Source organism: Spodoptera frugiperda, chromosome 11, assembly GCF_023101765.2.
Source record: "Spodoptera frugiperda isolate SF20-4 chromosome 11, AGI-APGP_CSIRO_Sfru_2.0, whole genome shotgun sequence".
Lineage (NCBI taxonomy): Eukaryota > Metazoa > Arthropoda > Insecta > Lepidoptera > Noctuidae > Spodoptera > Spodoptera frugiperda.
The window spans coordinates 1,772,143-1,799,463 of NC_064222.1; the positions used below are offsets into that span (position 1 = coordinate 1,772,143).

General features: G+C 35.8%; 2 protein-coding genes across 2 annotated transcripts in view; one reads left to right on the forward strand and one right to left on the reverse strand.

Annotated features, from left to right (window-relative positions):
• The window catches only part of LOC118274702 (uncharacterized), a 56,376-nt gene extending 30,938 nt beyond the window's left edge, over positions 1-25,438 (forward strand). The window contains exons 2-11 of the mRNA XM_035592371.2: positions 1,420-1,539; positions 7,457-7,580; positions 17,507-17,650; positions 18,144-18,426; positions 18,927-19,032; positions 19,439-19,564; positions 22,602-22,740; positions 23,063-23,202; positions 23,593-23,790; positions 24,129-25,438. Of these exons, the coding sequence (XP_035448264.2) occupies positions 1,431-1,539; positions 7,457-7,580; positions 17,507-17,650; positions 18,144-18,426; positions 18,927-19,032; positions 19,439-19,564; positions 22,602-22,740; positions 23,063-23,202; positions 23,593-23,790; positions 24,129-24,304 (1,545 nt within the window). The 5' untranslated portion in view covers positions 1,420-1,430 and the 3' untranslated portion in view covers positions 24,305-25,438. The remainder of the gene's footprint in view (positions 1-1,419; positions 1,540-7,456; positions 7,581-17,506; positions 17,651-18,143; positions 18,427-18,926; positions 19,033-19,438; positions 19,565-22,601; positions 22,741-23,062; positions 23,203-23,592; positions 23,791-24,128) is intronic.
• On the reverse strand, positions 24,994-27,154 carry LOC118274908 (uncharacterized). Its single transcript, XM_035592674.2, has 4 exons — positions 26,939-27,154; positions 26,518-26,671; positions 26,131-26,294; positions 24,994-25,767 (listed from the first exon to the last, which is right to left on the reverse strand). Exons 1-4 carry the CDS (start codon positions 27,054-27,056, stop codon positions 25,628-25,630), a joined length of 576 nt encoding a protein of 191 aa, XP_035448567.2. The 5' UTR covers positions 27,057-27,154; the 3' UTR covers positions 24,994-25,627.
• Positions 27,155-27,321: the final 167 nt, after the last annotated feature.

Genomic DNA, 27,321 nt, shown 5'->3' on the forward strand with positions numbered 1-27,321 from the left:
CATGATAATCAACCAATTAAGTCACGAGTAACATGTCACATAGCTGACATGAGCAAAAAAACAGAACACCTACTTTAGCCGACCTCCACGAGGCCTCAACTTGTCACGACACATAATTCATTCGTTTCCGTTGGCCATAGACACTTGGCCTAGTGGGTAATAGGCTGGTAGTGGAAATGGGTTCAATTTCATAAAGCTACATTATATGATTTAACATTTGATTAAGTTAGGAAAGACCGTATGATAGATAACAAACCTTTAATTGTACAACATTTAATAATAATGTTCATCACACATCAACAGCCTATAAGTGTTGCACTGCTGACCAAAGGCCTCTTCTCACACGGAGAAGTTGAGCATTAATCACCACGCTTGCTCAAAGCGGGTTGGCGATTTCAAACTTATAAGCCCAAGTTTCCGCACGATGCTTTCCTTCACCGTTTCTCAGAGGTGTCTAAATAATCTGGTACTTGCCGTTGGTAGATTTTGAACCTTCACTCTCATGCATGAGAAGCTGGCGTCTTAAACCGGCAACATAACTGTTATAGAGTCAGGACCCTACACACATAGTATAATTAATAGCTAAGTAATTCAGCCCATATCAGCCTTTTCAAAATAAGATCAAACTATGTCACGAACGTGATACAGTTTAGATCTTATAAGGCCTAATTATTGTAATTGGAGGCCAATCACACATGGCGGTGATTAAAATGTCTACAGTCGCGTTATTCGCACGTTATTGATCTCATCCGGTGTTGCAACTATTGATATTCGCCGATACTCGGTACTTTTGAGGCTTGAACATGTGTATTTATAGTTTGGTTAACTTATATGGTAGTTATTTATTATGTAGGCTCGAAGTAAGTGTCACACATAGTCAGTTAATTTAGAGGGTAATGGAAATATTACATTTCATTTGAATAAACATTTTCAAACAATTTGTGTAACATCTAAATACAAAACTGGCGAACAGTTGGACCAAACGGTTGTTATTTTGCTTAATCTCCGATTCTTAATGATAACCAATTTAATTTTAACTAAAAATCTCGGTTTAGGTACACACGTAAACTAATGGAGAAAAGCTCTACTAGTTTCGCGTCCATTAATTTACGTGAGTAAACCGTGATTTTTACAAATAGTTAATTTAGTATGTCTCACGATAGTTATTACAAAAATATAGCTAATCAATGTGTTAATAAGAACTGATAGAAACACGCTATCGTCATGAAAATAGAAAGAATGAAAATTAAACATTTTCATTGAATACTTGTACTAATTCTTGTTAAGTCGTCTCCTTAAATAAATATATACAATATGCGTTAAATTGTAGTATCTTTTAATTAAGTCTTAAATATGTGTCCTAAAGAGTAAAATTGTAATTACCAAAAGAATTAACCAAATGTTCTTGTTTGTCCACAGAATAAATCAAAATGTTTCACGGAGGTATATGGGCTAAGCTGCAAGGCTTCTACAAGTGGTATGTGCTGGGGCTGGTGTCGATCGGCTACATCCTAGGAGAGCTCGGACATTATCTTATTGGTAAGTTTATTATTTATTGTATAAGCCGGTAGTTAAATCGCCTCTGGAGTTTCGGGTGTCCATTGACGACGGCGATTGCTTACCATCAGGTGATCCGTCTGCTCTGGAGCTCGATAGTCTCCCTGTCCCATAAAAATAGGAATGATTACAGAAATTACATACACTATGAATGTACTCAAGCACCAATTTCGACGCAAAGTCAAAGCATTTATTTCAATTAATCCAAAATTAGGCACTTTGGAAACGTTAAATTGAATGGTCCGTCAGTCTGTTAGGTATCTTGCAAACATCTATACCAAAAGTGGTACCTACTTATCTATTGAACAAATATTTATTTCACTAATACATAAAATGCAATAAAAGTACAACTAGACAATACACTAATAAATCGAAAACGTACAAAACAAAATCTAATTCACCGACCGAAAACAAAATGCTTAATGAATTTGCCGGTATCGGGAACAAATAAACAGAATCCAATACGTATCTACATCGCATCTCCATATTGAATGGGTAAAAACAACGTTGGTATAAATACATACATTTATATATTCACATAGAGAGTACATACGGACGTGAGGTTCGATAAACTTGCTCGAAGCATGTGTACCATACAAGTCCCAATCTCAAGACATCATGATTATCATCATCATATCAGCCACAAGATTCCCTGCCCACTGCCACTTCAGCTTGCTTACCCGCTGGATAATGTCGGTGAATTTTGTTCAGAGACTAACCGCCGTACTCAGAGTCATTTAATGGTTACTTAACCCTGTCCTTAGCAATTGTTTTCGATACAAAATTGTTACTAAGGAATAGTTTAAGTAATCATTAAATGTCTCTGAGTGTGGCAGTAAGACATGCTTAAATGCTATGGCCTACTTAATCGAGAACTATTGGAGTATGAGTATGAGTTTAGACGTGAATTGAAACTAGTAGAGCTTTTCTCTAAAACTACCATATAAGTTTATTTATTAATCTAGAATTCTTACTTAATATTTGATATATAATCAAGCAATTTTTTACGTGTAGACGTAGAGTCGAGCAAGCCTGTAGCTAGGCATTTTCTAAATTAAAAAACGTTGCCCCAAACTAGGATTTTCTCCTGTATCGTGAGTGCGTTTACAAACATACAATTTCACATACACATGACATGCAGACCCGAAACAAAAATTAGTGGATCACACAAAAAGAGTTGCGCCATGCGGGAATTGAGTCCGCTACACATTGCCCAGTCACCAAGACACCAAACCGTGCAGCCAAAAAGTTACCGTCGTACTCAGAGTCATTTAATAGTTACCTAGCCCTTGGCAATTGTTTTTGATACAAAATCAGTACTTAAGAATAGTTAAAGTTATCAATAAATGTCTCTGGGTGCGGTAGTCAGTGTATAAGCCTTTTTCTATATTCGATGGGTGACTAAAGACTAATTCTTTGAGCAAGCCTTTTACATAAAGAAGTCAGTCATGTTCGGACAAAACATGCTCGTTTGTATGTACCCACGAATATACATATTTACATATTCTGTATATGGAAAACAAAGCGGGCCGAATGCGCGAGGTGCATGAATACATACATTATTTCCCGCGGGACACCATCCCGATACCCGTTGATTCAGCTGAATTAACTTCTATATTTGAATATTGTTTTGTTAGTATTTTTCCAATTGAGTGCGTGCGTACTGCGTGTTAGGTATCTGTAAATTAATACGAGTACTTACTTATAAAACTACGCAGTTTTTCACCATTTCGTTTTATAACTAGTTGACGCGGTGTTTAAATGAGAAGTAACTGTAGTGATAAAAGTATTGTATTAAGTAAAAATCACGGTTTACACACGTATATGAATGGAGAAAAGCTCTACTAGTTTCGAGTCACAGAGGGTCTCTTCATCATGAGCAACGTGCGTAGACGCGGCGACGTCATCATCAGTATGTTGCCGCGTCAGAAAATAGTAGATCTTTTCTCTATTAACTAACGTGATTAAACCGTGATTTTGAGTTCCTTTAGTATTTATGTCTCACGACAATTATTATAAAAAATATATTCCATCGTTAAAACATGGCATATTGTACACAGACCCAAACACAACAGAATAACGAATTCCCTTTAAAAAACTAATTAGAAATATCCAATAATTCCCCATCATGACAAACTACCATAAAATACTAAAAAGCCTTGGTCTTTACAGCTGTAAATCTTCGATCCAAAAGACAATAGCATTAGCCATCATTGATCACGTACCCATGCCATGATCAGCTGACACTTGTCACAGTAAAGTACAAATTAATTGAAATAAAATTCCTAGTACAAGATAACAATGATCAATGAACGTGAGAATACAGATTACTAGAAATTCATTCATAAAAAGGTACTATTGCACGGTCAATGATAACTTGCATTACTAATTTACTATTGAAATTGATATCTACAATAGTTTTTTTAGATGCAATTGGAAAAACAATTGTAAGGCAAATTGGTGAATGAAGAAGATTAAGTTATGAATGGGTTATCATCAGTGAATCACGTTGCTTAAAACTGTAAAGCATTTGTTCCCTGATTTGATTTGTATGTAAGCTTCTATCAGCGGCTTTGCCAGTGTTTCTGTGGGATAGAAAATAGCTTATGTGTTATATCTAACCAACAACGCTTACATTATGTTTCGTCGTATGAGTGACGTTACCGGAGACCCAATTACCCAATCACCAATCCCCGAATCTTCAACAATCCTCAAATTCCTAACCAATAGGTCGACAATGCACCTATAATGCCTCTGGTGTTTCGGGTATCCATAGTCAGCGCCGATTTCTTGCCATCATATGATCTGTTTGCTCGTTTATGGCTTATACCCATAAAAAAAGAACCAGCCTAATGAACTACACATTAAACAAAACTTGGCAGAGTCGCTCTCTGATAAACCTCAAATTATTAAACTACCATATTCAATTTTTTTAGTGGGAATGCGGCAAACCTTTTTATGTAAAGAAGACTGCCACGATAATGATCGTGACTAACATCCTTATGATATTGAAACTAAAAACAAATCTAATGAAAAGTGTTCACTATAAGCACACACATTTGGACCCTCTGTTTTGTTCATATGACATCAAACACGATCGTATCTGAGTATTATTCTCAATACAATAACTTTCCTATCCATTGTCCTTCCAGAACAAACGTCCACAGGTTTACAGCTACGGCCCAAGTGTCCCTTTACATGTTCATACGTATAAATACTTCTTCAATACAACCTACATGGTTCTGATGTCCTACTAACCTAGCCTTCAGACTGTCACTCACGAAGCTAAATGTCAGTATAGGTTAGGTACTGAACTATTCATAAGACATGTAATTCGTATTAATTTTTGATTCTGAGAAACCTTGGGTTGAAATGTATGATAAAGACTTTTGTTTTGTAGTCTTTTGAGTACCTATTATTGTTTTGGTTCTTTTCGTAACCGTTTTGGTCGATCTCGTCTTTTCGCAATAGCAGAAGATTAAAAATACGTACCTACGTGGCTTACTTTAAAATAAAATGTTATAAACATGTGTCAGTGTAAAGTTAACAGCAAATTAATCAGTCATTGTAAAACAGACCCTTACCCTCGTACTAAGAGTATTTAATGGTTACTTAATTCAGTCCTTAGCCATTGTTTTCGATACAAAATCGTTACTAAGGAACAGTTTAAGTTATCATTAAATATCTCTGAGAGTGGCAGAGAGTCGAGAAGCAACGTGACAAAAAAAAATAGGTGTGCGTACTTAATACCCACTTAAATTAACATTTATTACAACACTTCCTTTAAAAAACGTTTTAAAATTAAAACCATTAAACATCAGATCGAGATCGGAATGTTAAACAACATTATGCAATAAGAAGCAATCCTCAAGCAAAACATTGGCACGCTATAAATAACGAATTAATGACCGGCCGAAAACCGACAAAAACGTGCGTTTCGAATCAGTCAATTAATATTGTAAGTCAGAGTCAGTGCCGAGGCCGTTCAAAGTCATTATCATTGGCGCGGCGTACGGCCCAGTTCACATGACGCCACCAGTGAGACCAGATACTACTTTATGAGGATTATGCAACTACAACCTACAACTGTTTAAGTTGATATGTTACTACATACTAACATGTACTGTGACGGCATGGTTACTTCAACTGACTGCTATACTGTATTAGAAAAAAATAAAGAATACGTCACTGTTTTAAATAGAACATATCGGTTGAACCCTCACTCGGTATTTACAACCCCTCTATCGCTTCTATCAAGAAAGAAGAGAGAACCTTTTTTTTTAATTGGGACAAGCCCGCCACAACCTCCCATACCGCTGCAACTCCTGTAAGCCGAACCGCCACTGAAGTCCGGCGCGTCCCAGGGATTAATGAATGACTGTCTTGGATCCCGCAACGAAACAAATCAGAAGATGTTATTAGAGGGAAGAAAAGCGATAGTTTCCATGGAACAGCCCTACGGTGAATTTAACGCAGAAGACAGAATGACTTAAAGGCACAAAATAGACTGCACAACTGGGAGAAGCCCAGTCGCCAAGCACCACGGAAATTTTACTTAAAACTAAAATACTAAATGCTAATACTAAATGGGTCCTATGCGTGAGCTGTTATAGATGCTTGGAATAATAGGTATGGCCAAAAAGAGAGAGAGGCAGAAAGAAGAAGAGAGAACCTACTTTGAACTCTAGATCTTGCTCAACACTCGAATATTGGTATTGCGGATGTCCACATGCGCCACTGATTGCTTACTATCAGATGACCCGTCTGCTCGCTTACCACACCACGCCATAAGAAATCTTCAAACATTCATAACCTCACGCCTTTCTCCCATGGAGTATACAGAGACAATGACAACGCTAACTGCTACGAATCTTACATACGTTTTACGCTTCATCAACAGTCATCAGTCTTTTCATGCATGCTCGTCATTTAAGGGTACTTTTAATTTGGCCCTTCTTTAATACATATATCGCCAATCTGGTCTCTATATGTCCGTAACTTTACTCAAAAGTAATCCTATAAACCTACGAAATAGTAGGTTTCATTTCAAATCTGTCCGTCATGTCATTGAAATCTTAGATCTCTTTTTTTTTTTTTTTTTTTGAGGGGGGACAATCATCCAATGACTTTTCTCGCCTTGGGCGAGGCGTAGGGAGTGTCAGACTCTTACTGGACTAAATACCACCCCGTTCCTTCTCCTGCTTTTCGAGCCGGAATAGTAAACCCGAAATAGGTAGTCCGCAGCTCCGGATCAGGCATCAGCCCTATTGGGCCCCATCTGATGGTGGTCTGTATGGGATTTGAAAGGAGCCATTAAACCTCGTTGCTTATTTATGAGCGTTGTTAGGTGAATTGTAACGTGGGAAGGAAGAAATATACTACCTATGTAGCCTATGTAGCTTAAATAAACCAGAATCAATATGATTTACTCGCAACTTATTAAAGTACCTACACTCATACCGATTGCTGTAAGCAATTTGTTCTAACTTTTTCAAATCATAATTATACTCCAGTAGTCTTTTTTGGATAACAACACATCCGATAAAGGATAGAAACCTATAGATAAGACTCTGTTTACATCTAAAAATCTCCGGAGCTGCGGACAACCTAGCGGGTTTACCGAGGGCTCCGGCTCCAAAAGTAAGAGTAGGAACAGGATGGTTTTAGTCAGTAAGAGTCTACACTCCCTCTCACCTCGCTCAAGACGGAGATAAACGGGAAAAAAGGGTCTTATACACAGCATACGTCAGTAGTTAGCGAAAGATTTCCTTTGAACACTTATCTACTGACCGTTGTTAAGTTAAAGAAACACGACCATTGTTCTAGGTATCTCCATTTATCAAGCAATAAATCGTGTTTTTATGTCAATAAAACTAATTTGCACACCCTTGGTCCTCAGGTACTACATCGAAGGTGACGGCAGATGATCTCCACTACGGAGACAAGTCCTGCATGCTGAACCTGACGCACGTGTCACTGAGCGACCTACCCGTCGTCTGCGAGAAAGTCAACTCTAGTGATATGTAAGTACAGAGTATAGTATATTAATTGCCTATGAAATAGAATAGTGAAGTTTCTCCACATAGGAGCCCTATGCTGCGGCACCAATGGGTCGGTACAATGATATCATGGTCTAGTGGCCCAGTCCATCCCGTCCCATTCTCAAATTCCTACCCAAAGGCAGGCAATGCACTTGTAATTCCTCCGGTGTTGCAATGTGTAAATGGGCGGCACCGATTGCATACCATCAAGGTGATCTATCTATAATAATAAAATAGGTTGTAATATGTCATTTACAAAAAATCTTGCAAGGGAAAAGCTATCTATATAAAAAGGACGTTTATCCATTTATCAATCTTCAAATTCACTAAATTGTACTTACTTTAATGTCCTAAATAAATAAATATTTCTGACCTTCAATGAAAGCATCTACCGACATACTTTTTAATTCCTTAGGCTATAATTACTTTGCGAAACCATGACATAAAAGAAAGATTACTACTATTATTCCTTGGTCCTTTCTTTAATACAGGAAAGGACCAATTTTCGACGCCAGCGCCCTCTACGCCCATTTAATTAACCTGTAGTTTATGCTGTTAATTATTTTTCTTAATTAATTGATAAACACAATACCCGTCGAAACACGAGGAAGAAGGGGAGAAACGCTACAATGGTCAAAAAATATTTTGACATTAGAAATGTTTTTGAATATCCAATCCATTGTTAGCTAAGTTTTACAGTTATGAATTTTAGACAAAAGATTAAGAAACCTATAAGACTCTGTCACACCTAAAAATCTCCGGAGCTGCGGACTACCTACCGGATTTACCGGGGCTCTGGCTCAAAAAGCAGGAGTAGGAACGGGGTGGTTTTTAGTCAGTAAGAGTCTAACACTCTTTTTTACCTCGACCAAGGCGGGAGAAGTCATTTGACGATCCCCCCCCCTCTAATAAAAAACGTCCTACTAAAGTAAATAGTTAGCTGAAAAAACACCTAAAAATCTATTTAGAGGCACCTTCTTCTATAGTCACGCAACAAGACAGTGAAATATTTATGGAAATACATAAAATAATAATACGAATAAATTTTATAAAGGAAGTAATAAACGCTTAATAAATTTAAAACTTGGCCTACACGTTAGCTTAAACCTTATAAAATTATCAAATGACTCACTAAGTATGATATAATTACGAAGGCCACTCATTAAATGCTAGGAATATCAATTACACGACAATTCTGTCGAACAGGTGGACAAGATACAAGTACATACACCCACATGCATACAATCAGGATGTAGTACGACATAACTCTCGGTATCGACAGATCGTAATCGGTATGTTAACGTGAGTACCGATACTGTTGGTACGGAGATAAATGCGTCAAAGTCAATCGTTTGAAAGTTAGACGCTCTCAAAGTGGAAAAAGTTGTGTCCCTCCCCCCTCTACCTTTTAAAATAAGAGAGTGGGAAAGCTAAAAAAATATTATATGCTGTAGATTTCAATAGAAACTTATAACTAAAATTAGTTTGAACCAGGTATCATTATTAGATTTTAAGAAATAATACATTTTCGAAAAACGCAAATGTAAGTTTGTCGTTCATACAAACACTATGTAAAACTAAGTTATTTTATAATTTTCCCGACCCGCACTTGGCCAGTTTTATTTTAATAATATGACCTTACCGGATTACACAATTTACCAGTCCCGGAACAACTTTGTGCATCACATAAAAAAATCTAAGAAAAACATTTAGTAGGTCGGTTTATACGCATCTATTTTATCAAACGACCTCAATCTCTGACCTACCTCAAACTGAACTTTACCACGTTTATCATATCACGTGTTTTATCAGAAGTCATAAAACTAAAATTATGCAAATTAATTCTATGTATTATGACATTTGCTACTAGCATGCGTGTGAATACCTACATAATCAAGTAAATATCTCGTGACACAAGGACAAATATATTATATTATTATGTAACTAATGAAGGAGTTGATAATTAAATATTTTAATCAGCATCCCATTTAGATTATGATGAGAAAAAAATTCTAAAGGCTACAGAAATATGTTTAGTCGAGTGATTTGCGACCACATAGGCCACATAGAGGGTCTCGGGTTCGATTGCCGGGTAGGGCAAAGTATTGGCTTTGGCTAAAGGGCTTTTTTTTGGGTTTTTCGAACATTTCTCAGTAGTAACACGGAACCTGGAATTGTGCCCAGTATATGGTAATCGGCTCACTTCCTCTTACATAGAATTTATAACACAAATGGTGAAAACTGGATATGTGCATTACGTGCAAATTATTCCTCAACGATTGCACTTAAGACCAATATAAATGACGCATTATTTTAATCTTTAAGAAGTAAATTATTAATTCCAATTTTAAACATCAGCTGGTCTGTCAGTATAATTAAGATTGGTTGAATCCGGCGCGACCTTGGCACAATAACCGCCTATTCTGTGCCAACCCGTGCATTAAGCGATTCTGGACAATTTGCCCGACACTCCCCTTTTGTGCGGTTCCTTTAATAAATGGAAGATAACGAAGCAAAAATTACAGGCGATATTTTTTTCCTTATAGCAAATTTTAGGTGGCTATGGTAGGTATGAAATTATGAAAGATTTTTGTTTGTGGAAGTTCGTGCCAGCAGAAATAACTCCCACGAAAAGTAAATCAGTAAATTACAAGAGATATGTTACATACTTAAAAACGCGTCAAACTGGTAATTTATTCTTTTTTATAACATCATACGACAACAACAACATCATACAACAACATACTAGGATTCTTACCTTATTAAAACCACCCTGGTTATCATTATCAGCATCTTTAAAGATACCGGATAACTAGCATCCATTCTTAATGCTTGAAAAACGGGTGCAGTCCGACCCAGAGTTGCGGACTACCTAGCGGGTTTACCATGACTCCAACTCAAAGAGCATGAGTAGGAACGGAGTGGTTTTTAGTCAGTAAGACACTGACACTCCCTCTTCAGCGTGAGTCATTCGATGATTTACCCCACTTAAAAAAAGTACAGTAACAAGCGCGTCAACTGTTTTATGAAACTAAAGACATAACTCCTTACAATCCACATAAATTGCGTCTTATTCAGTCTCAAGCAATAATGGCTTACTTCATCGTATCGTTCATATTAGCGGCTACATTAAATATTTCAGACAATTGCTCTCAATTAAACAGCGCAATTAAGATTAGGATCGGTCTTTTGATACGTGACGCAGCATTACTCGTGATTATTTTCATTAATCACTTTTTGAGTTTCTTTAGCAGATTTTAGTATAAATTCTATACATATAAGATGTTTAAATTGTTTGTTGAAATCTACTAAGATGACTCGACGGGAGTGATACTACGGCTTCATAGAAAACTTATGTAAAACAACGCTTGCATTGTGTAAGAGAGGTTACCGGAGGCTCAATTTACTCCCCTTCGCAATCTTCCTCAACAACCCTTAAATTCCTAACCCCCAAAAGCCAGCAACACACTTGTAATACTTGCGTTCATCAAAGCGACGATTGCTTACCATCAGGTAAATCGTCAGCCCGTTTACCAGATTATACCATTTAAAAAAAATCTAAATAAAGTCATTAAATTAATAATAATAAAGTGCACTAGAACAATACCCGCGGATTAATCCGAAAAACATAATAATTAACAAGGAGAGATGTATTTTTTTTTTTTCATATACACAAAGTATAATAAGATATGCTATGTATAACCTACTTAACTATCAAACCAGTTTACTACTCCCATGATACACCCACATAGCAATAAATCATGATCCAAGAGTTACCATGGCTTATGATCAGTCGATAGCAAGGCCAATCTAATATAATAATAAAGTACACCAATCAGGAAACGGTTTTATAATAAATAAATAATAATTAAACAAGTTTCCCAACGTACGTATAGATAAAATTAAAATAAATAATGATAGGACAATAGGTTGTTAAGATCTATGATTACAATTTTTCTATTGGTCATTAATTTGTGCAATGATTGTGTGCAACTACATGTTTGTGTGTAAAGATGTAATTAGTTATGTGAAACTAGAAATAATAATGTAAATAAAGAATAATTATCTCATTATTAGATAAGTACTGCATGCATGCCTTAATGTGCACCTCTGCCTACCCCTTCGGGGGCAAAAGGCGTTACGTTGCATATTAGACACTCTTTCCAAATGGACTGCCCTGGTTGGTGCGCACTGGCTGGGGTACCGGCTGTCACGCAACGTGTAGCCAATTTGTGTGATCGATAATTTGTAGTTTCGGGTCTGGGTGTCATGTGTATGGAAACTTGTATTTTTTTAAACGCACCACCACAGAAGAAAATCCTAGTGTAAGGCAACGTTTTGTAAAAGAAATAACAGACTATAATTTCAACTTTTCGCTATGTAACATTTTAACATATTTCTGTATAATGTAAGTAATACCATTTCTACAACTAGGTAACTATAATACCTACCCATTCCTTAAACAAATACCTAAACAGATAATACATACAAATCACAAGACTAATAATTTTAAGATAAATGCTAATATAATTGGCACTGAACCACAAATTACACCAATCGATAAACAAAATACGGTGTTTACGTCAGTAATAATGACGGAAAGATTAAACTGCATTTACATAAGTAAACCTGGTACAGTTATGTTTAACCTTTCATTATATAAGACAACAATAGAAAATACAAACATAAAAATTTTGTCAATTGTATCTCGCGTAAATCCGCGTTCCCGCACACGACAGGTTAAGTTAAATCTGAAAAAAGTATAGAGTCAATGAACTCCGACACATTTTATTTTATTTTTCTGTAAAAACCTAAGTAGGTACCTAAGTTCTTCTAGGTAGGTTTTTGCTCGCGTTTCCTTAATAGAACATGTAAACACTTCACTAAATAATGTAATGAATCAACTAATTTATCGTTATTGTAACTTTTCCAAATACTTATTTTATGATATTTAAGCAGATAAACGAGCAGATGGACCACCTGATGGTAGAAAAATCAATCGCCGTTGCCCATGGACACCCGAAACACCAGAGGCGTTACAAGTGCGTTGCCGGCCTTTTGGGAGTTAAGAATTTAAAGGTTGTTGGGGAATTGGGGATAAGAAAGGGGAGAAATTGGGTCTCCTGTAACCTTACTTACACAACGAAATACAACGCTAGCGTTGTTTCACGTCGGTTTTCTATCGCTCAAACCGGCCCATTTGTGCCGAAGCATGGCCTCCCACAGTTTTGCAAAAAAAATATATAATGTTAGGTAGATAATCGGTTAGTAACAAAACTAATTTGTTACAAACCGATTTAGGAACTCATTAGAACTTTCAAACACCAGCTACAAAAAACTCAAATCATATAATTAATTCGATACAACAAAGCTTTAATTACCAATCATATCACACAAGAAAATAAGACCACTACCTGTGCCACTACATGCAATACAACTAAGAATTTAACGCATTGTCCACGGAACTAGATAAACTAGATCAGCTTACATCAAGGCCAGACCTAGGTTGTTATCAAGTAATAAAACTTAAAAGGAACTATTAAATTCCTAGAGTAAACTACTTACGCAAGTTTTTGCTTCAACCCGGAAGGTCGGATAAAAAATTATTATGCAACAACAATGTGGTTGAATATCAGGATCTATTCTGTCACTTCTTGTCGCTCCTGGTTTGTGATGCAGTTTTTTGCCGCATCCAGTCCGTGTTATAGCCATGTTTATTGGTTGAGCATGACGTTGCAAGCTTAGCTACCATTGTCAAGATTAAAATGGCGCGGGATTGGCACGTGCTGTCACGGATAACAAATAGAACATAACACAACAGTAGTTATTTGCTTTTTGTAACTAAGATGTTTATTTTTCTCATCAACGTGGTAGAATTAGGTGTACTGGACAAAGGTAATCTTCTTGTCTACATTTATCATAATAATATCATGATCAGACTTCACTATTTAAGATGCTGAAGTTTATTAAAGAGCACCGCTGTTTGATCTCTGTCAAATACATAGCCCTTAATTGGGTCCACATTTTCATCACTTGGGCCCACGCGAAGAGTCCAAGTGATGATGCCCTACGCAACTAAACACCTAACACATACTTTAACTGCACAGTTAGGCCGGTGACTTTAGGCATTCGGCAGCCGCGCAATGTGTAGCGGATTTGATTCCCGTATTGAGCAACTCTTTATGTGGTCCACAAATTGTTGCGTCTGGGTGTTATTTGTATGTGAAATTGTATGTTCCACAACACAGGAGAAAATCCTAGGTTGGCGTTTAAAAAAAACATAGTTCATAATAAATATCCAAGCAAATAAAAAACCTCGTTAACTCGTACCCTGCCCAGCTGCACTTGCATATTGTACATTATGAGGGCGATAAAGCGAAACAAGTAACTAGTTGATACAACCAAGTTATAACTTGATTAGCGCCCGCGCCCCTCCGGCCAGCCAGCCATATTAAATTCATGCTGTTTTGATAACTTGCACATTGCTTTAACTTAAGCTGGTGTTCAGACGACCGCTTTACATAATAATGTTAATAGTGAGTTATGGAAATAAAATATCGTAGTAAGAAGATGTTATTTTATTGAACTAATGCTGGAATTGGATAGTTTCATCAATCAAAAATATGTCTTTTATGGAGCTAATAGAGTACGAGTATGTATAAATAATAATAAGTATTCTCATTAATTGATTTAATGTTAAGCTCAGTTTTAGTATTTTTCTAAGCAATTAAAGCTTTTGATGAATGTTAATACTTATTACCTTATTTTAGGTAATACTTATCTAATGGAGTCTCCTACCATGCACAAATAACAATAGTATACTAACCATACGTTTCGTAGTCACTACGCAAATCGTAGATACGTAGAGATACCCCACTACGCACTACGCGTCACCCACGCTACGCACGTTTCGTAGCTATTTTTATCATTACTCGTAGGGATGTGTCGCTACGCCGTAGCAGAGATGCCATGCGCTACGAACCGAATAAACGCGCTTGCAATATGAAATTGACAGCATTCCGTATGTTATACATTAGAGTCGATGACAATTTTTTATTTTAATGTCCGTCTTGTAGATTATTTTAAAACATTAGACACGTATTTTTATTTTCTCACGGAAACAAATAACTGCGAAGATTTGAAATTTCGCGTGATGTTACTTCTAGGAACATTTTATACGTAGAAATTACGTATTTGTTCCTAAACTTAAGTGTTTTTATCTTATAAAATACGTGTCTAATATTATTTCATTACCTAACTGACGGACTAAATAGATTTTTAATTTTCATACCCCGTCATCATCTCTATTCTAGAGAAACGCAGATACGCTCCTAAGTAAACTAACCTTTTAGTTTCATTATAATAGTAAAGAGTACGTAAATATATATTTGTGCCTATTTTTCAGACTTCACCATAATCTCTCATTGTCTGACTTTATGAAATGCTTTATCCGTATTAAATCTGTCGTCTGAATGAGGTCTTAATACCCTTTTGTATTAAATTAAGCTTGCGGTGAATGAACTGACAGACGGTGGTACGGCCATGAAGTATTAACTTTATTATATTCATCTCTTTCATTATTATAATTAGTTTACGTAACTCTTGTCTTTGAACTAGAGTAAACGTTTTAAAGGTTTAGCACCTATCATTCATATTGCGTAAAGAAACAGTTTTGTATTAGCCAATGCAATGGGTGAATTTTGTGCGTTTTTAGGAGTCTACCCAAGCTATGCTAATCACACTAATGTTATAAATGTGAAAGTTTGTTTGTTTAGATGTTTGTCCGTTAATCACACTGAAACTACTGAACGGATTTTGATGAAATTCGGTATACAGACAAGGTATGAGCTGACTTGGGTGTTTCGAGAACGATTGAAGCCACTGGGAGAAGCTAGTAATTTTATAAAGGGAAAATATATTAATTTTCTTCCAGTAAAATATAAATTCCCAAAACATGTATATCTCGAACTCAATTCTCAAGTCATTAAAACTCTAATTAGTTTTTTCTGTTGACTTTCATAAAGTACAGCTAACTGGGAAATTATTGCTGATAATTTGCATTTACAAAACTTTCATGCGACGTAACCTACTATACATATACGATTTAGGTATAGGCTTGTTCTTGACCCACAGCCCAGCATAGGAATGACTTAAGCTGTTGGTAGTGATGATATCTCTAAATGAATTGGTATGACAAAATATCATAGCACTACACATTTTTAAATGGTTTTATTTTTTTATTCATATGAATTTTTAGGGACTTTTATAACGCATAAATGGTTTTATTTAGCTTAAGCTGTTTGTTTGGGTTAAGTTTAGTCATTGGATTTTCTCCACCTTCCTTATGACAGATCATTCTGATTTTTGGTACACACTCTTTCTTATTCTTGACGACCATACACATTAAACAACTTTCACATTTAACATAAAAATAAATACTATTATTAGAACGTAAGACGGGATATTTAGCATGTTTATTTATTTCGATGAAAAAAAAACTTATATAAAAATAAATTATGTATTACTTGTATTCCCAAAGAACAAAGACTACCTACTCATGTAACACCCACTTTCTAATACTGTCATCAAATACCTTACTTCATTAGAAATGGAATAATGAAGGAAATCATTATCTTCCAATACGAAGACATCTGGTGACAAATCCTTAATCATTAAACGGATATAATTGGATTCTGAAAATAGATTACTTGTAATCTTGTCTTTCTCGTCAACCGTAGTCCGAGCCTCTCTGATACTCCGAGTTTTATTGAAGCCTCATTTGTTACTGTGCACGGAAGTCTATTTATAACCATAATTAAGTAATTTTGGCGGGCTTAGACGACAAAAGCTAAAAGATTTGTAGGTATATTTAAAGGCGAATAGTATATTGGAATAAGAATTTAATAGACACGTCAAATAGGAACCCTTTTTTGTTTTTTGAAGGGGGAAAATCATCCAATGACTTCTCCCGCCTTGGGCGAGGCGAGAGAGAGTGTCAGACTCATACGGCAGTAAGAGTCTGAGAGTGGCAACAGTCCAAGACATTTAATTATTACTTAAACTATTCCTTAGTACCGATTTTGTATCGAAAACAATTGGTAAGTGCTAGTAAGGGTTAAATAACCATTAAATGACTCTGAGTACGGTGGTTTCTGACTAAAAACCAGGCTCCTGCTCAAAAAAAAGAGGTATGAAATGAAAAAATACTACTTATCAAGTAACTAAACTTAGCTTTGAAACCGAAAGGACACAATAATGTCAGTCTATCCGAACAAAGGACGGTGCAAAAGAAACTGCGAAAAGTCATTAAGTCCTGTCGATCAATGAGGATAAAGTGAAATGATTAATGTGACAGTCGAAGATATTGCTCCTGATTCAGCTCCCATTGACGATTGATTCCTTTTTCTGCGCACACAACATAATCTCATATTTCTAGATTGATTTTTCTCAGCAATTTTCTCTTTTACACGTTTTGGATTTGTCTTTGAAAACACTTAATCGTGATGTGTGTAGACTGATATTCTGCGTTTTTCTTATGAAAATTATATTAGTTACTTACATATTCTTTCAAACTTATAAAGATATACCTAACTTTAAAATGGCATTTTAGTGTAGTAAAACATCCGAATTTATGATTTAAACGAACACTAAAATACGATTTTTGTAATGACTGTGATGCCTTAGAATTGTGGCCTTATGAAAACAAAAAAACAGGCAGTAGCCGCATTAGTTATTACCACGCCTGGTAGGAGGATCCTCCCTTGTAACCTAACGTACGGAACCTCACACCTAGTCCCCTAAACACATTACCTTCCCAAACTTCTTTCTTCATATCCAAGTTCAGTCAAATCATCTGTGATTTACCATTGTATAATCAAAACACTAAACATGTTTCTATTTTGTTCCAGATGCGAGACTCTAACTCTGAATGGGACGCGGTACTGCGAGTGGGGGTACAATGGACTGGGGATAGATTACCAGGTGCTGGCGGGCCCCGCCTTCATGGCAGTGTTCACTGTCGTCGGAGTCATACTCGGCGTGGTCGCTGACAAGTAAGTACTGATTAAGAAGTAGAAAGAAGATGAAGACAATGGGATAGATGACAAATTTTTATTCGGAATAAATACTTTAGGAGATATGTCGCTTTGAAATATCGCGTGACGTCACTTTTATGTATGTTTTATACGTTGAAATGGCGTATTTGCTCCCACTTCAAACTTTGATTCGTGTCTAATATTTTTTCATTATATAATTGACGGACTAAATACATTTATTTTTAATTATCATACCGCGTCATCATCCTTATTTTAGAAAGACACTTTTGAGGTTCCCGTAATTGGAGACCGTCGAATATAAGTAAAACTTAAGTATCATCCAGATACTGCAAATACATACCTACTACTAAAACGCCTGCTAATTTTGCATCTCCATAAAATTCTTCTGAAACACTTTGTCATATATACTCTAAAAGTCCCTCAACTGTGAATACTATGACCGCTTACCACCACGATCTATATAAAACCAAATCTTTCCATCTCTCAACAGATTCAACAGAGCAAGAATCCTTGCCTTCTGTACCCTCATCTTCGTGATCGCCATCCTTCTCATGGGAACCGTCAAGGAGTACTGGCATCTAGTCGTCCTGCGTATGATAATGGCGGCAGGAGAATCCGGGTGCAATCCTCTAGCTACTGGCATTCTGACTGACTTGTTCCCTGAGAAACAGAGGGCTCTGGCGTTGTCCATCTTCAACTGGGGCATCTATGGAGGATATGGTATCGCCTTCCCCGTTGGACGGTATATACCTGATGTTAATGCTTGGGGGCTGGTGAGTTCTATGTTATCTATTCATTCTAATTCTAATATATTATATAGAAGTAACTTTATCTGCCTGTTAATTTTCGTCGTGTTGATTGGTTGAACGTAAATGTAGAATTTTGGGAAGCTAGTTTTTTGTAGCTGGAAAGCGTTTTTTATTTCATTTTTAAGACACCCTAAAGATGAAAAAATCTACGATATCCTAAGGATGCTAACCGCAGCATACTATGACATCTTCTTCTATGACCGCTTTCGCTCTAAAGAACATTGGAACTTATTGAAATATACTTATTGGACAGTATGTGGAACTTCTAGCTTTTTGGGGATAAAAGACTAGAAAGTGCAGGATTTTTACTTCACTAAAACCACACCGGTAACCACCCTCTACATCTGTAAGGAACACCAAGACATCTTAGTAGACCTGCTCCGGTGCAACGTCGGTTACGCACCCACGCACATCCCTAGGGTGGAACTTCTACCTATGTAACTAATGGTCAAATTCGTCCACAGAGCTGGCGTGTGTGCTACTTCGGAGCTGGTATCGTCGGTCTAGTCATCACTGTGCTCACCTTCCTCACTCTTCGGGAGCCTTCCAGAACTACTATTGGAGAAGAAGGTAACTATTTATGACCAAGAAAAGAGAAACTTCTATTTGGATACCCTTAAAACTCTTGAAAGCCAATTGACTGCACGGTTGGCGCGGTGGCTGGACAACCGGCTGCTGCGTAATGTGTAGCGGGTTCGATTCCCGCACGAAGCAACTCTTTGTGTGATCCACAAATTGTTGTTTCAGGTGTGGGTGTGAAGTGTATGTGAACTTGTGTGTTTGTAAACGCACACACGACACAGGAGAACATCCCAGTATGGGGCAAAGTTTTGTTCTAAAAAAAAACCTATGTTCGCTATGCTTAGTTACAAACGCGTCTTCTGCATAAATAACATACTCTTCTTCATAGGATCCTGGTACAATAACCCAAAATATACCTACAAAAACCCAAAATTAAATGCACTATCATTTTTAGGTACCGCAAAGACAAATGACACTACTGTAGAGTCCGGCAAGAAGATCCCTCAGGTGACCATCTGGCACGTGATTGCGCAGCCCAGGATTATTCTGCTGTGCCTGGCTGCCTCTATCAGACATTGCGGTAAGTTCTTAATACTACACTTATCTTACTAATATTATAAATGCGATAGTTTATAAGTTTGTGTGTATGTTTGTGACTAAATCACGTCAAAACGGCTGATGGGATCGGGATGAAATTTGGAGCAGGGGTAGATTATGGTCTAAAATAACACATAGGCTTTTATCTCATGGAAACCTACTGGCAAAAGGTATTATTAATCATCTAAACTTTAGATGAGTATAAAAATAATTACAATATGAGTAATGATCATATGTGATCATATCCCTGGAATGTATATATAATAATATATAAGTATATACTTACTTGTTTAAGTAAGATTTAAGTAAGATGATAATAAACATGACCGCATGACTTCGTGTTCAAATAAGTTGTATTAGGTATGTAAGTATCCATAAATATAGTGATGTAATTGATTTATTATTAATTGTATACGATGCGTTATATAATGATTATGAAAATATTATTCCTATGATATTACCGGTAACACCTACCCATTGTGTGTACATAAGACATTATTCACGACAAGAGCCTTAACAATATTGTTATTACCATGATTTTTATTCAAACACTACTTTATTCCCTTGCATTAAGGATTAAAATGCGAAGTATATTTTCTAAGATTTAGTCCTTAAACGCAAATAGAAGTTTGTAGTTTGTATCCTGCCAGTCACGGCAGAACTTGAGTTGTTATGTCGCGAAATCCAAGGTCGATTTAGTGATACTAAAAGTGCTTTTGCATACTAATGAGAACTAACATACTAAAGCCGTAGCAAGATATTAAATGATATTATTCCAAACCCAAACAGCTGGGAAAAATACAGAAAAGAAATCCGGAGCTGCGGACAACGTACCTAACAGGTTACCGGGGCTAGAGCTCAAAGCAGGAGAAGGAACGGGGTGGTTTTTCGTTAGGAAGAGTCTTACACTCCCTCTAGCCTCACCCAAGGCGGGAGAAGTCATAGGATGATTACCAAACTTCAAAAAAAAAGTGTCTCAAAACGAAAAACGCTACAAATCCTTAGTTTGGTTTTCTGACACTAAACAGTTAAAGTTGATAATATTTACTTATGATCGAAGTATGATTTTGGTAGACACATAGGTACGTAGCGCGGTACCCACCCACCAAAGTTGCCTAAAGTTTTGTCACCCGGAGGTTCCATGGAAAATTATAACTGTTGTTGTTTGTCCCATAATTAACTGCCTTCACGTTATTATTCATCCGCATTCCCGACACAATTTAAATTAACGACAGTTTTCGACGACTTTCTTGGCTTTTGTTTAACTTCACTGTTGTAGGTAAGCGAAAAACTCGCGAAAGGTGCGCGGCCATGGCTTGAGTTTGTATCATTTAAAGTTTTTTTATTCAGAAATGTTTATGAGCTTCAATGTTAATAAAAATGTAACATTTATCTATTAAATTACTATTAATAATTAAAAACGACGAAAATTTAAAGATGGAGTCCAACTACTTAGAGTGACAGTTTTCTTAAAATATTTGAAAATGACAGGGCCGTACTCAGGCCCCCGGAGACCTAACTGGAGTGCTTCTCACAAAATTCTACGCATAATAGAGACTGTCACTTCCAATCCTTTGTAGTTGTTTCAAGTTGTCGTTGTTTGTTAACGTTGTCAATTTTCAAGCGTGTCTGTTTCACCCTAATATCATTTATAGGGCGTCACTTTAAATTACGTAGGTAGAAAACCATTAAATTAAAGGTTAAAGTCTGTTTTAAGCTCTTGCTTGCTCGTTGAATAAAAATACAAAAAATATATATATGTAAAAAACATAATATCCATTTTATAATTTATATTAAAACAGTGCTTAAAACATGTTTTTATTCTTTACGAACTATAATTACTGAGTATAAAACATATAATTATGATATTTTCTATCATTTTGCCAATGTTTCTTTTACTTCTTTCTTCACAAACATGCATAAAGCGAACAGCTTATACTTATAACATAAAGCTTATTATTCGGAGACTTTCAACCCTCGAATGAGAGCTCCATTTCTTCATAATCCTTGACCTATCTCATAGCAAACCAGACTCGTGTAGACGGATAAGCCAGTCACTGAGACATTTATATCCTTTTGACCTTATCTAGGTCAGAAAGAAAATTCATTTAATAAAGCCATTGGACGGAGCATTAGCTCGCAAACTTAACTATATCATTTTCTTTATCCTGTCGTCCATTTCCATTAGTAATAAGTGGAGGGAACGATCATTTGTTTCGAGTTTCGACGTTATGTTGAAAGTAATGAGTTTATTTTTCTATTAGTTTGGTGTTTTTTGGATGAGTCATTCAGATAGCTAATACTGTTTCTAATCGTAGTTCATGATTATCAAATTGAAATATTCTCAATTGAAAGAATAACTGCATGATTGGCGCGTTGGCTAGGTGACCGGCTGCCGCGCAAACTTGTAACGGCTTTGATTCCCGCACGGAGCAATTATTTGTGTGATCCACAAATTATTGTTTCGGGTTTGGGTGTCATGTTTATGTGAAGTTGTATGTTTGTAAACGCACCCACGACACCGGAAAAAGCCTAGCATGGAGCAACGTTTAAAAAAAAAATTCAATATGCAGTAGGTACCTATCAAAAAGTAGGAGTTCGCGTGCGCTTCGCATTCAGAAGTTACAATTACAAAGAAACAAACAAGATAATTACAATGCTTTTTTCACGTAGATTTGTTTCACAACATTGCTAATTAAACCTTCAGGGAAGAAAAGAAATAAATATCAAACAGGGGGAGAGTAGCTGCTGCCTAAGGCTCTCATTAAATTGGATAAAACAATGAATCTGATCATTTGATAAACACCCAATTGAAACTCATTTTTGTTCGTGTTGTAACATCGATCTCTAGTACACTTAAACCTTTTAAAGTGTATCTTTAACACGCTTTCCAAATGCGGTGATTATAGTAAACCCTCTAGTACTCAAATAGAGGAAGCCTGTAGGCTAGCAGACGTCTGCCATGGACTGTTTTTGATGATGATGTAGATACTAAGCTATTTTTGTTTCCTTGGTTCCAGGTGGTATGTGCTTCGCGTACAACGCCGACCTGTACTACCGTGACTACTTCCCCGATGTGGACCTAGGCTGGTGGCTGTTCGCTGTTACTGTTGGTATCGGCTCCATCGGTGTCGTCGCTGGAGGAGTCATCTCCGACAAGTAAGCTACTATTTTATCCTTAATTATTTATTGATATAATTGGTAGTACAATACTCGAAGGTATTTATACTAGGTGGAGTATGTAAGAGCTTTTTTATGTGGGAACAAAAGTTGTCAGCTGATCGATGGTCAGCTTGAGAATTCGGATTCGATATCTGATTAAGGCAAACTAATATTTAATTCTTCGGTTTTTCCAATAATCATAAAAGATGGTTCAAATATCTTGGTATTACTAAATTGCTTATCTTAAAGAAACTTACATGATTTAGGTTGTAAAGTAAGTTTAAAGGTATGTCTTGTCTAATCCAAATCATTTCTACAGGTATGTGGAGAAGATGGGTGTTCGTTCAAGAGTACTGGTTCTTGCGCTGTCTCAGCTGATTGCCACCCTCCCCGCCTTCGGTTCTGTGGTGTTCGGACCTCTGTGGGCCATGATCACTCTTGCTATTTCCTACTTCTTCGGTAAGCATTGATTGGTACTTTCGACTGCATGGTTGGTGCGGTGGCTGGGCAACTGGCTGCCGTATCACGGGTTCAATTCCCGCACGGAGCAACTCTTTGTGTGATCCACAAACTGTTGTTTGTAAACGCAACAGGAGAAAACACAAATGTGGGTTAAACAACGTTTAAAAAAATAGTCTGATATTGGTTTTGATAGTTATTCATTGATTGTTTGATTTGACTGATTAGTTGATTGACTGAATTATTGCTCGGTTAGTAGTGGGATTGACTAAATTGTCTAACTCACTGTTAACTGAAAAGAAACGCTAAATCCAACTACCTAGTGGTCATTTTCTCTTGATTCCCTAGCCAACAATACCAATAAATGATCATATCATTATTTTCTTCCAGCTGAGATGTGGTTCGGTATCGTTTTCGCCATCCTCGTGGAGATAGTGCCTCTGTCAGTCCGATCCACCACCGTCGGAGTGTTCCTCTTCGTGATGAACAACGTGGGAGGCAACCTGCCCATCCTGGTCGACCCCGTCTCCAAGATCATAGGATACAGAGAGGCCATCATGATCTTCTACGCTGGATTCTATGGCATCAGTAAGTTTTCTATTAGTCTTTAAAGTTACATGAAGTTTCTTAATGTCAAACGATTTATTCTGCACTGAGTATCAGTACCCTTAGTACGAGTTTGTTTTACGTGTAACGAAATCGAAACGTGAGCGCGTTGGGTGCTCTGATTGGCCAGCTGTAATAAACCAACCAATCAGAACGCCGAACGCGGTTTCGTTTCGATTACTTTAAGCTCGTACTAAGGGTACTGATATATTGGCATTTTTTTAAATAATTGCTTAAATATAATGTCTATCTAGCTAATAAATAGCTGTTTACTATTTCTGAATCTACAAGCTTTACTAATTTATTTACTTTATTTACAGGCAGCATAATGTTCTTCCTAACAATGTTCCTGATGGACGGTCCTGTAGAGAAAGCAGCTACAGAGGAACCAGCGAACAAACGCAGTGGTCTCGACAACAGAGCCTTCACTCAAGACGAACTACCCGCCAGAAACGCGGGCAGACCTCTACCTTCAGCCGTTAACGAAAGATTGTAAATTATTAAAGGACTCTTTAAACGCAATCCGGGGCCATAACAGACACGATATCGTCGTACTGTTAGCAAAAAACAAACTGGCAACGAGGCCCCAGGGCCGTAATTAGGACGTCTTTGGGTGCAATAAAGTACAAAATAAATGCATGACAGGACTTTGTATATAGCTTACGACACAAATAATTATTATTGGTAAATATAAAGAATTATTCGTTATTCTCCAAAGTTAATCGTTATTGTAATGTAGATTATTAGGTATGTGTTTTTTTTTAATAAAATTATTACCATTTTTAAATAATTCGTACCATATCTAAATACAGAAAAGTAGATTATTAGATCCGCCTATGCGATTTCAGGTTTGTAAATTTGTCAAAGTCTAAATACAATAACAAATAGATATTTGTCATACAATGCATGTTCCTGTAGTAGTAAGCAAAATATTTTATGGCTGATTCATCAAAACAGTGCTAAAATAAAGTCTCTGACTGACTTAGCCTGTGTGTATGAAGACGCCTGGATCTGATGCTGATCTGATCATTTAATGTGCATTGTCGTTAGTACCTTTGAGGTATGTCTGAGTGTTAAGTTTTATTTTAAGTTATTTTTAAGTTGTGTTAAGGTCGTTTTATTTATTTTCATTGTGAATTCCAAGTTTATCAATAAGTCTGTTTAAAACATAACTTTTATTTTAAAACATAGTAATTATCTTTAATACATGTGATAAGTAATAGTAATCCGAATCTCAACTACATTTTATTACAAAGAAATTCATCAACAACGAAGTTATACATAAAATTAAGTTAATTTTTAAACAGACTATGGTAAACTATAATTATTTTCAACGCAAATGTTGTTTTTATGCCTTATTTTGAGTTTATTTGCAATAAATTTATTACAATACAAATGAAAAATGTACAAATCAATATAATACAAATCTACAATTATTGCTGTTAATACAAATTGATCACTTGAGTAAATACAATGTAGTCAAATTCTCATTGTAATTGTTATAATTACGACAAAATGATAAAAATCTAAAAATGAAATGCAGTTGTTATGTGATAATGATCTTTTGTACATATTTATTTCATAGTTTAATGTGATTATTGTAAATAAATGTTTAATGTTTTATGAGAAATTTATTGTTTTATTAAGGAAATCCTTTTCATAGAAAATTTTTAATCGAAAATCCTACTAGTTTTGTTACCATAATCCCTTATGGTAGTAGTTTTATGGCTTCAGGATTTTCCCTTTAAAAAATAAAAGTCTTTGTTCTGTATTGGATGTAACATATAGTATATTTACAAAATATTTCCAGTTTTAGACTCTATACCACTTCAGTTAAAACCTTACTTTTCTTGTTGCCTTTATATTTGAAGAGTTTCTCTTTTCTCCTTGACTTCCATAGTTTTGTTTCTTCCTTAGACAAGATGAAGTCTCCATCGAGTAGAACAGCTTGAATTTTATCTGAAATAAAAAGAAAGTAATGTTCATTAAGTTTACAGATAGATAAAACTAAAACTCCACATGTTGACTGCCTGATATATTGAGTTTCTAAAGGTGCAACTGCCATGAGTAAGGGGAGTATGTTTGGATTTAAATCCCAAATCAAGCGAAATATTATTAGGTAATTTCGAAGTTTTCATAATAGTTAGAACTGAGTCTGGGATTGTTTCGAGTATATGGTAATAGGCTTACCTTTTATTACATGGAACTAACTATAACTGGCCAAACTTTTTTTAATAGGAACACACCTCTGCCTTTCCTCTCCAGAATAAAAGGCGTGACGTTATGTTATGTTTATCTAGTTTAGAATAACACAAAACATACCATTTTCGTTAACATTCTCTTCAGGATCAATTTGTCGTCTTTTATTCTTGAGTTTTTTGGATTCTGCATTATGAGTATCAGTATAGGTGTCTTTTATCTCTTCGCATGATAAAAACCCTTCAGAACTGCTAAAGAGTTTCACGCCACCTTTAATCTTCCTTTTTCTGAAAAGAAAAAAAATGCTAATTAATATTAACTAACTTGGATCAACAAGTTTTCTAGAGATGTAGGACTCTCTAAGCTCTTAAACATATAGAGAAGTGCAACTAAATTGTGTTCCTACTTATGTGCAATAATAAAGTCTAATTTTACTTGGCACAATTGCATTACTATTAGTGATCACTTCTAGTGCCCTGTTAAAACACTCCAGTCTTTATTTATACTCACTTTGTTTCATTCTCAATGTCTACAAATTCTATTTTCTTTTGTATAATAGCAGATACTTTGGCACCAATTCGTTTCTGCATTTCTTCGGGAACTTTAACGTCATTATAATGGGATGCAACTTCCAAATATCTTTCAGATTTAGGTTTCTCTTTGTCTGTAACAATAAAATTTACAGTTATAATAAACTCGTAATAAATGAAATAATTTGTTGGTTTGAAATCATAAACAAAAAGCAAATAATAGTTTTTTTTTATTAATCTTAATACAGCCCTGTACTAAAGTGAGGTTATATTGTTATAAACAATCTGAAAATTAATTTAATCAATCATACCAAATAGTTTTCGAAATGAAGCAAATTATTATTTAGAAATGCAGGAATGTGATAGATTTAGGAAAAATACTAGTTATAATGAGTACTTACTATTATCATGAACGTCTTTTGTAGGAAGTCCGCGTGATTCGTTTATTAACTTAGTAAACGATGTGTCCACTACTTCCCTAAAACGTGAAAGATCTTCATCTTCAGAAGAATCAGACATTATGATAATAAATTGTTTATTAAAAATAAAATCAATTAAACAATCGGCATAATAATCACGCACGAACTCTTTGACTTTTGTTTGTTTATGTTTGTTCACAAAGCTAGCTAAATATAAAAAACGACAACTAAAAATTTTCAAGTAACTGTGTGTTAAAAATTGGCACTCATTATTAATATTAGGCAATTATGAAATGTTATTTGTATTTTTAAAATATAAATGTGCAACTGCGCAACAACAATAACATATTTTCTCGTAAAGTAAC

Bases quoted from the DNA above. Each gene is read 5' to 3' on its own strand.
- LOC118274908 (XM_035592674.2), bottom strand. From the start codon at position 27,056: ATGTCTGATTCTTCTGAAGATGAAGATCTTTCACGTTTTAGGGAAGTA. The intron at 26,672-26,938 runs GTAAGTACTCAT...TTATTGTTACAG, and splicing joins AAAAGACGTTCATGATAATA to ACAAAGAGAAACCTAAATCT. The intron at 25,768-26,130 runs GTATGTTTTGTG...TTTTTATTTCAG, and splicing joins AGAGAATGTTAACGAAAATG to ATAAAATTCAAGCTGTTCTA.